The 11,375-nt window shown below is 51.6% G+C and overlaps 6 protein-coding genes and 1 non-coding gene across 7 annotated transcripts; 4 read left to right on the forward strand and 3 right to left on the reverse strand.

The window, feature by feature from the left end:
* Positions 1-486: 486 nt before the first annotated feature.
* On the forward strand, positions 487-2,053 carry P153DRAFT_290126 (glycine hydroxymethyltransferase; the record flags this gene model as incomplete). The annotated part of the gene is made up of 4 exons (XM_033663695.1): positions 487-522; positions 575-625; positions 675-1,039; positions 1,090-2,053. 4 exons carry the CDS (start codon positions 487-489, stop codon positions 2,051-2,053), a joined length of 1,416 nt encoding a protein of 471 aa, XP_033524317.1.
* A 285-nt stretch (positions 2,054-2,338) lies between these two features.
* P153DRAFT_356603 (ribonuclease T2) lies at positions 2,339-3,712 on the reverse strand (the record flags this gene model as incomplete). Its single annotated transcript, XM_033666661.1, has 2 exons — positions 2,339-3,314; positions 3,378-3,712. The coding sequence occupies 2 exons, from the start codon at positions 3,710-3,712 to the stop codon at positions 2,339-2,341; spliced, it is 1,311 nt and encodes a 436-aa protein (XP_033524318.1).
* Positions 3,713-4,894: 1,182 nt separating this feature from the next.
* P153DRAFT_356604 (uncharacterized protein) lies at positions 4,895-5,634 on the forward strand (the record flags this gene model as incomplete). Its single annotated transcript, XM_033666662.1, has 2 exons — positions 4,895-4,944; positions 4,998-5,634. 2 exons carry the CDS (start codon positions 4,895-4,897, stop codon positions 5,632-5,634), a joined length of 687 nt encoding a protein of 228 aa, XP_033524319.1.
* A 380-nt stretch (positions 5,635-6,014) lies between these two features.
* Positions 6,015-7,024, forward strand: P153DRAFT_315365 (uncharacterized protein). Its single transcript, XM_033664947.1, has 2 exons — positions 6,015-6,155; positions 6,216-7,024. Exons 1-2 carry the CDS (start codon positions 6,097-6,099, stop codon positions 6,874-6,876), a joined length of 720 nt encoding a protein of 239 aa, XP_033524320.1. The 5' UTR covers positions 6,015-6,096; the 3' UTR covers positions 6,877-7,024.
* Positions 7,025-7,625: 601 nt separating this feature from the next.
* Positions 7,626-9,304, reverse strand: P153DRAFT_290289 (uncharacterized protein; the record flags this gene model as incomplete). The annotated part of the gene is made up of 2 exons (XM_033663705.1): positions 7,626-9,088; positions 9,136-9,304. 2 exons carry the CDS (start codon positions 9,302-9,304, stop codon positions 7,626-7,628), a joined length of 1,632 nt encoding a protein of 543 aa, XP_033524321.1.
* Positions 9,305-9,575: 271 nt separating this feature from the next.
* On the forward strand, positions 9,576-10,532 carry P153DRAFT_422688 (uncharacterized protein). Its single transcript, XM_033672381.1, has 2 exons — positions 9,576-9,751; positions 9,807-10,532. Exons 1-2 carry the CDS (start codon positions 9,589-9,591, stop codon positions 10,421-10,423), a joined length of 780 nt encoding a protein of 259 aa, XP_033524322.1. The 5' UTR covers positions 9,576-9,588; the 3' UTR covers positions 10,424-10,532.
* A 625-nt stretch (positions 10,533-11,157) lies between these two features.
* P153DRAFT_t60 lies at positions 11,158-11,230 on the reverse strand. Its single transcript has one exon. It is a non-coding gene; the product is annotated as a tRNA-Lys (tRNA).
* Positions 11,231-11,375: the final 145 nt, after the last annotated feature.

Genomic DNA, 11,375 nt, shown 5'->3' on the forward strand with positions numbered 1-11,375 from the left:
TTGTGATGAATAGAATCGAAATAACCGTGGTACCTGCAAGGGTCATGTTATGGCATTGCTGCGACGTTTTTCGTGCGTTCATAGTAGATCGCAGACCTTGGCTTTTGCTGGGTGTTGAATGTGCACTGGCAGAGCCATTGCGTCTATCATCGTCGATAGCCCCTTCTATCATGCGTGACAAAGCGTGATGACAGGTATTTTACGGAGACACGCTGGTAATACTATGTATGATGCGTCCACGAAAAGAAACTGGAGCGAGACACACGTTCAGAGAAGAAGCTTTCAGTCGGAGGTCCGATGACCGGCTCAATGGTGCCACTTTGCTTGATCGGTCTTAGCGTCCAATCAAAAAAAGTCCAAGGTGAGGGGCGGAAGACCATCGAGTACTCGCTGAGGAGTACTCAAATTCTTTCTCAACTCTCCAACTTCTCCCACACACCTCCCTTCTTCCTTCACAAATATCCCCGCTAGTCAATTCATCACACCATGTCTAGCTACGCGCTCCCCAAGTCCCACCAGGACGTATGTGCCCCTCACTTCCAAGAGACATGGCCACCATACTGACTCAAGACAGCTCATGGAGAAGTCCCTGGTGGACACTGACCAGGAGGTCGCAGACATCATGGTATGACGTCTAGAAACACACCATACGACGTGTACCAACTGCAATATAGACAAAAGAGATCCAGCGCCAGCGCGAGTCCATCCTGCTCATCGCCTCGGAGAATGTCACGTCCCGCGCCGTCTTCGACGCTCTTGGCTCGCCCATGTCGAACAAGTACTCTGAGGGTTACCCAGGTGCACGATACTACGGTGGCAACGAGCACATCGACGCCATCGAGCTACTTTGCCAGAAGCGCGCCCTCGAGGCTTTCGGCCTGGATGCTGAGAAGTGGGGTGTCAACGTGCAGTGCTTGAGCGGTAGCCCGGCGAACTTGCAGGTCTACCAGGCCATCATGAGGCCGCATGAGAGGCTGATGGGTCTTGACTTGCCCCACGGCGGGCATTTGAGCCACGGTTACCAGACTCCCCAGAGGAAGTGCGTATACGCCACTGCGATCACACGGAGTACGTGCTGACTCTATGCAGGATCTCCGCTGTTTCCACCTACTTCGAGACCTTCCCTTACCGCGTAAACCTCGACACGGGCATCATCGATTACGACCAGCTCGAGCAGAACGCCCTGATGTACCGCCCCAAGGTTCTCGTCGCTGGTACTTCCGCCTACTGCCGCGAGATCGACTACGCCCGCATGCGCGAGATCGCAGACAAGGTCGGCTGCTACCTCATGATGGATATGGCTCACATCTCCGGCCTCGTCGCTGCTGGCGTCAACAAGTCGCCCTTCCCTTACTGCGACGTCGTCACCACCACCACCCACAAGTCTCTCCGTGGACCCCGTGGCGCCATGATCTTCTTCCGTAAGGGTGTACGCAAGACGGACGCGAAGACCGGCAAGGAGACACTGTACGATCTTGAGGGCCCCATCAACTTCTCTGTCTTCCCCGGTCACCAGGGCGGTCCCCACAACCACACCATCACCGCCCTTGCCGTCGCGCTTAAGCAGGCCCAGACCGAGGACTTCAAGCTCTACCAGCAGCAAGTCGTCAAGAACGCAAAGGCCCTCGAAGTCGCCTTCAAGGAGCGCGACTACAAGCTCGTCACCGACGGCACAGACAACCACATGGTACTCATCGACCTGAAGCCCTTTGCTCTTGACGGCGCGCGCGTCGAGGCCGTCCTTGAGCAGGTCAACATTGCCTGCAACAAGAACACCACTCCCGGTGACAAGTCGGCCCTCTCGCCCATGGGTATCCGCATTGGCGCACCAGCCATGACGTCCCGTGGCCTCGGCGAGGAGGACTTCAAGAAGATCGCCAACTACATCGACATCTGCATCAAGATGTGCAAGAAGATCCAGTCCGAGCTTCCCAAGGAGAACAACAAGCTCAAGGACTTCAAGGCAAGGGTTGCCTCGGGTGAGGTCGACGAGATCAACAACCTGAAGAAGGAGATTGCGGCTTGGGCTGTGACTTTCCCCCTTCCCGTCTAAATTCTCGGCTTCCGATCGGTCTGGTGCATGGCGTTTGATGGGTATATTGGAGTTTTCAACAAAAAGTTGGGTGGGATAGCATGGCATGTTCAACAGCTTACGCAATTTTTTTACGATAGATATCCGAGGCGACATGTAAAGGGCGTTGCAAGGTCCTGCATGGCGAAAGCCTCCGAACTGATGGAGTCACTGCTTAACCAGTGCTCATGAACAACGAATATTTGAAACAAACACTAAAGACAGTGATCATTGTCTTGATTGTCTTCACTCTTCTACACATCTTCTTCAAGCCCCCTGCCATTCAATACTAATCTTCTCTGAATGTCCGTTACCAGCATAGATCTTCTCCTGCGTATATCGCTTCGCAACATTGTCCGCACTCCACACCGCGTTCCCACCTACGGCCAAATTGCCATCCACGTTCGTGAACCCCGTGGCGTACGTCACGCCGTTGTTGCACGTCAACACTCCGGACACGATCCCGCATTTACCCTTGGACGATGTGAGGGTAAATCCGTTATCGACTTCCGTCGCAGTGAACGTCGCACAAGTACCCGAAGTATACCACGTCCCCTTCCCGATGACACACCCCGTCTTCTTGCCATTGACCTCGACGTTCAAATGTCCGCGGCCAGTGAACGGTTTGCCGGGCACGGATGAGTGTGTCGGACCCGGAACGCCGACAGTCGTTGTCGTCCCCGGAGGCCCCGTGCGGCGGACCTTGGGCAGATACTTGATGCCGGACTTCGGGCAAGAGGACTTTGTGCCGTCTGGATCCGCGGGGACGAAGTCGCCCGTCTGCAGCGAGCCGCGGACATCGAAGTGGTACCAGATCTCGTTCAGGCGGCCGTACTTGCATCCGAGGGTGACTTCGACGCCGGGTCTGTTGACGGCGAGCGCGTCTTGGATGGCCTGGAAGGTGTATGTTTTGTCGAAGCTGGGTTCGATACCCGCGGCTTTGAGCCAGTCGTAGCTGGGTAGGGTTTTGAAGAGGTCGACGGCGCGTTGGAAGTAGTCGACGACTTCTTCGGTGGCGCGGTGGTCGGGGTAGCACTCTGGATTCAGCGTGCTGATACATGTACCATGTTTAGACCACTCATGGGTCCAGAAAAGAAAATCGTCGCCTTGATAGTCTTTCCAGTATGTGTGCATGAAGGTGAGCAGGTCGGTTGCGTTGAACGATGTGAGGATGGAGGAGATGTTGTTGTAAGCGCGCGAGGGGTCGCAGTTTGCTTCAAAAGAGCCGTCGCAACGATCTGGCCTATACACATGCACTTGTCAGTTCGATTCCTGTGGCGATGAGATGTGTTTGGAGAATACGTACCATAGTCCGTGGAGCGTCCAGCTATCCTCGGGTCCGGTGACGGGATGTGTGTCCCAGAACTGCGTCTGCAGGAGCTGTCCACCCGGTGCGTTGAAGCAACACAGGTTCTCTACGACAGTAGTGTTGTGGCAGCTCAACTGCGGTAGGGGGCATGATTGTGTATAACCGCCTACTGCTCTCTCTCCACCACCAAGCAGCACTTGGGCGCCGCCGAGAGCGAGCTTGCTAATTGTGCGGAGAGACGGCATGGCGGATGTCTCTGGCATGCTTGACGTCGACGAAGCTACCGCATTCTGAACTCCATCCTTCACGGCCTGGAGCCATGAATCGACCATGGTCGGTATAGTGGATGTCACTTCAATCACGCGTCTTTGGTGTCTTAGTCCGCGGAGGTCAAATGAGCTACGCGTCGATGCAGAAGTCGGTTGCCAAGGTAATGATTAGAAATGTATTGCAGGTGGAGAGAAGAGAGAAGGATGGAAGGGTTGTAGGTAGAAGAGGATAAAGACCACAGCCACGTAAGGCGCAGTAGGTCATCCTGCCTGCTGTACGAGGCATGATGAGCATGTCCAGTCAGGTGCTGATTGCGCGTGCACGCCGATCTGGGGCACACGGGGGATGATGCCTGGTCGTTCCTGCGTCTTATCGCGGTGCGCTAGCATGTATTGGAGCTAGTGGTAGTGCTATCGCCGCGCTGGCTCCGCATTTCCCTTGACATCCCTTGTTGCCTCATTGTACCCATTCCCGAGCTCTGGAGATTTGTAGTGCATTTTAGTTGTCGTCGTTTCCATACGCTGGCAGTTATGACAAACTCTTTGACAGTTTGGGATAGGTTCCACGCAGGTCACGAAAGATGAGGATACGCCGGGACGAGTGATATATTGCCGATGCGCGTTTGCGTTGATACGGCCTGAGCTGTAGATTGAGGAGTTACGAAACGGTTGAAGAACACGTTGTAACGTAGATTATTCGATTGCGTTTGTGATACCGTTTGAAGCTCTCCTCGCTGATCTGAGAGGCTCTGACTCAAACGGTGATGGTAAACAGCGAGATTGTTTTGAATTACTCATCACAACGCGTAGATACCGAACTCCACGACACAGGATCCATATCAACACCTCTCGAACACCGCTTATGTTACACACTTGTGGGAACAACAAACAATAACATTTTCCTCCTACATAGACGCAAAGACACGGACATAACCACGTTCATATTAATATGGATGGATAATGAAATCCCAGTCAACAAGAGACTAAAGAGGATGTGTTTGTCGTCGAAACATATTTTATCGTAAGGTTTATGACTTTGACAGAAGAAAAAACAAAGAGCGTGATGATCAGAGGTAAAGAGTTGAGGCTTCAAGACCAACTTTCATACGAGCCAGTTTTGTTGTTCACTTCACCGTTCACTTCACTGAGCGAACTTTTGTAGTTGGCCAGATCGACCGCACGCTGACACCTATTCCTACCTGCCGTTCAAACAACTCTAAGAACCAACTCCATTGCAACTGCACAATGGCGAACGACACGAACAACACCGTCGTCTCCAACAAGAAGGTCATAAAGTAAGGTACCTAACGCCTCAGATCCGACAGTAACTAACGTACTTTCCTGCTAGCTTCAATGATATTGTACGCGTGGAGGTTGGCGTTGACGACCATTTCAAGGTATTCACCGTTCACGCCGAGTTCCTCACGGCTCGTTCACTTTTCTTCAAGAAGGCACTATCCGGCGGCTGGAAGGAAGCAGAGGAACGGATCGTGCGACTTCCCGAGGACGATACGGATACCTTCATTCTCTATTTGCATTATCTCTACAAGAGCGAACTGCCTATTGAACCCGATCCAGTACCTTCCGGATACTCGGGAGTCGAAGAATACATCAAGCTAGCCAAGCTTTATGTTTTCGCCGAGAAAATGCAAGATATTCCTTGCAAGAACGCTATCATCAAAGCCCTTGTTAGTCGGATCTACATGAAGCGCGACAGCGGTCGCTGGTACGCATTTAGCACCTTCTCTACCCGTGTCATCTATAAGGGTACACTGCCTGGTTCGCCAGCACGTAGACTATTGGTCGATGTGTTCACCTATAATGCCGAAGACAGTTGGATCGCCGGGAGCAGTGCTTGGCCAGAGGAGTTCGTGCGCGAGCTCGCAATTAGTCTCCTAGGCTTCCGAGCTATCTCAGACAGCCATCCAGCTATGAAGGACGGTGGCATGGCATACATGGAGGTTGAGGCCAAGGAAGTAGCTTGAGAGGCACACCGTGGTCTTAGTTTCCAGAACAATCCAAATAGGAGGATTGCCCAGGCTATCGAACCACAACTCGGAGTCTATGTTCGTTATGAGCCTGTTCTCAAATTCTCGCTCCATAGAATGGAACTCGATTCAACACTTTAGTTGTTGTCCGTTTCTCTTCCACGTGCACTTTTCTTATGATATCCTTGTGCAAAGACCGCTTCGTGCTATAGACAATATCTAAGAGAAAGTACAGAACATGCCTGTTCCGAAAGTGAGACACGATGAGAAGTAACTTTTCTAATCTGCTGTTGTCCGCCGCCACACCATGCTTTTCATTTGAACGTGTTGTGATAAAATGGAAGTATCATTAGCGCGCCACGTGTGTGCCTGTATATCTCAGCTCATTCCTCTCGTACATGACTCTTACTGAACACTAGCTTCAGTGAATCGATACTATCTTGGATAGGAGGCAATAAAATGGTCGCGTTGACGCCGCAAGCAAAATATGCTCCTGTCCCTCGCAAGGCGCTCATCGAGTAAGCTTACAATGAATAGTGAGCGCGCTATTATTTCCTGCTAACCTTCTACACTTGCAGCTACGACGAGTGTATCCGCATCGACGTTGGTTCCGGTGACGAGATCCGGACATTCCAGGTCCATACCCCGCTCTTGACTCCGCGATCCCTGTTTTTCAAAAAAGCTCTATCTGGCAACTGGAAAGAGGCAGAGGATCGAGTCGTCAAACTCCTAGACGATAGTCCATACATCTTCGCGATCTACACTCACTACCTCTACACGGGAAAAATAGCAGTGACACCAGACGATCGGTCTGACCTGATCCAGGCCATTGACGCCGAATATGAAGACCTTGCCCAATTGTACGTCCTAGCAGAGAAACTACAAGACGCTGAAACCAAAAACGCGACTATCAAAACGATCTTGGAGGTATGTCGCAGACATGAGATTGATGGCAAATACTACTATCCAGACGGAGATGCAGTATGCATCATTTACAACGGCACTGTGACAGGGTCTCTTGCACGCAAATTCATGGTCGACATCTTCATATGCAAGGCGACTGGAGATTGGATAGGACAAAAGACATATCCGGAGGAGTTCTTACGGGAGCTGTCGATTCAGTTGCTCGACCAACGCGCTGCTCCCGAGATAGATTGGTTGTCAGACAGCTCGCAATATTTAGAGAGCACGGCCATGTCAGAGGAACAGCGTGTGTTGGCCGATCCGGGTGGAATATAAGGAACTGTACGGTGCCATCTCGAGAAATATACATCGTCTGGATCTATCATTTCGTTTTCAACAGAAACCTACAAAATAGTCCAGTATAGGAGGTTAAAGTGCCCAAATAGGCAGATGTAGCAAACAGCGGCTCCTTGTACTTACCATCCCTCTTCTCGAACCGTTCATCACTCACCCATTCCACTCACAGTTTTCAGAAGTTAAATAACCAAGATAAACAGACCGCTCCTCCTCCCTTCTAAAAATTTACCCTCTCCGCTTTCAGAAAAAGGTGCATCAACCCACATCTAAAGCAAATGCAGGTACATCACCCTCCGTAACGAGCACCCTCCACCCCCAAGGCCAGCTCTTTCAGATTCAGTCCAAACGCACGATTGAACCACAATTTGGTGTACCTAGAGTAAGACATTACATATGCGGTATAAATCCTCGACACTGCACACATGCAGGATTCGAACACAGAGCAAAAGGACAGGGTTGCAAAATAAACTGTTTATGTAGTAGTTTGTAATGAGTTACAGAAGATAGACTAGGCTATGGAACACTCCGGGTATCTGATCGAGATAAACAGGCTATGAAAAATGCGCAGAATAGATATACAAGGCAACAGATGAGCTTGCCCGTATATCGGAGTGTAGCGGCGGTGCTAGCACACCATATCGAGCATACTGGTATGCCGAAAACAGAGAAAAACTGCTGTGGTGGCCAAGTGTCGTCGCACTCTGGTGCTGATCGAACCCATTATTATGCTAGTAGAACGCGTCAGGGTTGTTATCGTGGCCTTGCTGTCCGTAGCCTCGATCGACATCGTCCAGGCTTCTGTACTGCGACTGGCCTCCGCCACGCCCGCGGCCACGACCATGACCGCCACGATCTCCACGGTAGCCACCACGGTTCCCTCCTCTTCCATGCGACATGTTCCTGTGGTTTCCACGGCCACGGTTTTGGTTGCCTCCACGGTAGCCCGTTGGACGATGATCATCCCTGGCTCGTGGATTATGTGGACGGTGGTCGTTCTGTCGCCGGTTTGGCTCTTCCGAGCGCTGGCGATGCGATTTGTTAGGGAAATAGCTCTCATACTCGCTCTCGTTGGCCGTCTCTTCTTCGATACGCAGCATTTGCTTTTCGCCTACAACGCTTTCAAACGTGTAGGCTTGGTCGTCGGGTACGGGATGCCAGTTGACGATACGCGCTGCATCCGCTGGGCGTCCGTTTTTACGAATCGCCAACACAACAGTTGGAGTAGGGTTCTCGGAGTAGTACTTGGCAGTCTTGGGCACTGGCTCGACTCGCGCTGCCCACAACTTGTTTTCAAAGCATGAGATGCCTGTCACCTTCCATTGAAGCTTAGCGCCTATGCCACCAACTTTGTCCAATATGCTCTTTGGACACGGTTTCGGCGTGATCAGTATGCTGTTTGCGAGATACCTAATATCGCTCCTGTCGGCACCTTGGGGCAATTTGACAAGTGAGGTAAGCTTTTCTGTCATGTTTGCGGGAACCATGTAGCCGGTGTAGAAGACGGTCTTCTTGATCTGATAAGGTGGGGTGCCAGATGGAGCGTTGCCAGATTTGACTCGATTGTTGTGCGCGTTGATCATCTTCTGAATCCCAGCAATCTCTGCGACGGGATCGAGCTGTGTAGCGTTCTCAGCGACCTGTATGACTTCGGCAACGATGGGTCTGCGCGAGGATTGATTTTGTCCGGCTGCCATCAGATCCTTGTTGAACTGAAAGAAAAAGTCGCGGAAGCCCTTGGTGTGCTTGACACGATCCTCGTAGACACGAATCTCCTCTGCGTCCTTGTACGTGTACACGATGTCCTTTAGCAGTTCTTGCTTAAACTCCATGGTGCTTCTGAATTTTTGCCCAGCAGGACCAATCGCCGGCTTCAGGCAAACCATATCGAAGTCAAGCTTCCTGCTCCGCGCGATTCGCTTGATAAGGTCGGAGAAATTGGACTCGCCGCGGCCGGTGAGGAGTACGGTAAGCGCATCCTTCTGTAGCATCGATTGCTCGACGAGAGTGACGATGAGTTCGTTCCACCAGCCACCCCAACCACGCATCTCTTCTTTCTCCAGACCTTCGCCTGTCGCCGCGAGGATGTTCGAGTCGTGCCACCAGCCTCCATTCAGGAACATGTCTGGAGAACCAAGCTGGCCAATCGTTGAGCTGTTCCATAGCTGCTTGTTGGGGAGGGGACTTGCAAATACTGCTAACGTCAGTACTGCAGGACGCGCTTCACTGCAAGACACGTACGCGTGTTGTCAAAGTCGTAGATGTGGATAGCCTTGATGTCGGACACGGCAGGCAGATCTTTATCGTCGCATGACCACCGCTTGAGCGCAGTCACGGTGTGATAGGTCGCCTTCCCATTGGGCCCAGCGACTGTAGGCCTGGTCGATACTGCCTGGAATGCAGACTGCATGGTGGACAGCGAGCGAGTGAATGGTGGAGAGAGGCGCTGACTGGTCGCAAGGAGCATGGAACAATTACTTTCGTATGCTGACCACGTCGCTGATTACTCGAGATGATAGGTTGAAGAGCAACTACGCCTTCACGACCGCGCTCAGCGTTGGCCGGCAAGATGGAAGGATGGTGAACAGAGCAAGATGCGATTCTCGACGGAAGTCGCGCCGAGGCCCGTGCCATCCCATCCGCCGCATCACTCCCGAGCTATGAACGCATCATCACCAACACCACCACCAGCGCATGGGAACGCCGACTAAATTGAGCGAAGACGAGTCTGAAGACACTTGCGTGATATGTCTCTCGTCGGTCACAGAAAGAGCAATCACCGCTCCCTGCAATCATTACACTTTTGATTTCGTGTGCCTCGTGAGCTGGCTCCAAGAGCGGTCTACTTGTCCACTATGTGAGCTCCGCATATACTTACACCACAGCGTCGCTGTTCCTGACATGCATCCAAGGCAAATCAGAAGTCACTGCTGTCCAGTATGACTGGCGCTCGCCTACCGACTACAAAAGCTATCCCATCTCCCGCAGCCATCCACCCAGCAGTGTGTCTGCTCCATCTTCTCTATTCGCTCCGTACGGACTCCCAAGAAGACCAAGATCTTCCCGTCGTCCCTACTCTCCGCCAATCGAAGATGTCGCGCTGCGCAGGCGCCGTGAGGTGTACAGTAAAAAGCTCTACTCCTTCCACATGGGGAGCAACCCCTTCTCAGGGTACTGCGATGTGACCCCCCAGATGATCGCCAGCTCTGCAGAACTCCAGTCACGCGCTCGTATGTGGATACGACGCGAATTACGCGTCTTTTCTTTCCTACACGCGGATCCTGCATGCTTGTCCTCCGACGAAGCGACGACGAGCAGCAACGCCGAGTTCCTGTTGTCCTATGTCGTGTCTATTCTGAGGATGGTGGACCTAAAAGCGAGCAACGGTCATGCTGAAAACCTGCTGGCCGAATTTCTCGGACGAGAAAACAGCACACTATTCTTGCATGAGCTGAATGCTTGGCTGAGAAGCCCGTACGCCAAGTTGGAAGAGTGGGACAAGAATGTGCAGTATAGAGACGAAATCTGAACAGCTCCCGAAGAAGGTATACAGGCCTTTGTTGGGAGCGTATCTGCTACCACGTCGAGCATGTATATGCTCACTTATATATTTAAACGATCAATCAATATTACTATCCAAACTTGTCGTCTTCGCTTGTCACTTTCTCTGTTGGCATCTGGATCTACTTTCACATGTTCAATATGGTTTCTTTCGTCCAAGACTCCCTCTCAGTCAACTGTAAAAGCGGAAAAGCTACATTCTTTGTGGCTCCTACAAGCCGCAAAACTACACAGTTCAAATTTGTTTAAGTACACGTAAGGCGTATGCGGCTCAAGATCCAGGCTCAAGATTCCTACACTAACTTTAGTTGTAGTTGTCAAGCTGTTGCATGGTTTCGCTGCACCTGGTTCCTGGTATTTCGATTGGTCAAGAGACTGCCTAGCAACCAGGAACGGGAAAATTGAACAAGAGAAAGAGAAGACAAGGACACTCGCACAGGACGGTTGAGACTCGCACGTATCTCAGATCCACACGGACCGCTAGAAACGGCAGCATTTCAACAACATCGAACGCAAAGACAAAATCAGCAAATGGCAAAAGTGAAAGAAAGCCTGACGTCTGCTTTGGGCTAGTCTGTCACAGGTCGGAAACGCCCACCCGCACGGACCACATTCACCACGCTAGCAAAAAATCGCCCGTTTTGACACACCCAAGGCCGCACAGCACCCCAGCAACAACATGATTGCAAAAAAAGAATGGAAAGCCCGACGTGGGGCTCGAACCCACAACCTTGAGATTAAGAGTCTCACGCGCTACCGATTGTGCCAGCCGGGCTGTTGCTTGCTTGATGGAGAGTTGGCAATGTTGAAAAAATATATTGTGGCCAAAGAACGACATACTTCAGCTCAACGTACAGCGTTTTCATCGACCGAGTTAGTCTGAATGACTGGCTGGATTTCATCAAGTCGGTTTGTTCATT

Source organism: Dothidotthia symphoricarpi (genome assembly GCF_010015815.1).
Source record: "Dothidotthia symphoricarpi CBS 119687 unplaced genomic scaffold P153scaffold_9, whole genome shotgun sequence".
NCBI lineage: Eukaryota > Fungi > Ascomycota > Dothideomycetes > Pleosporales > Dothidotthiaceae > Dothidotthia > Dothidotthia symphoricarpi.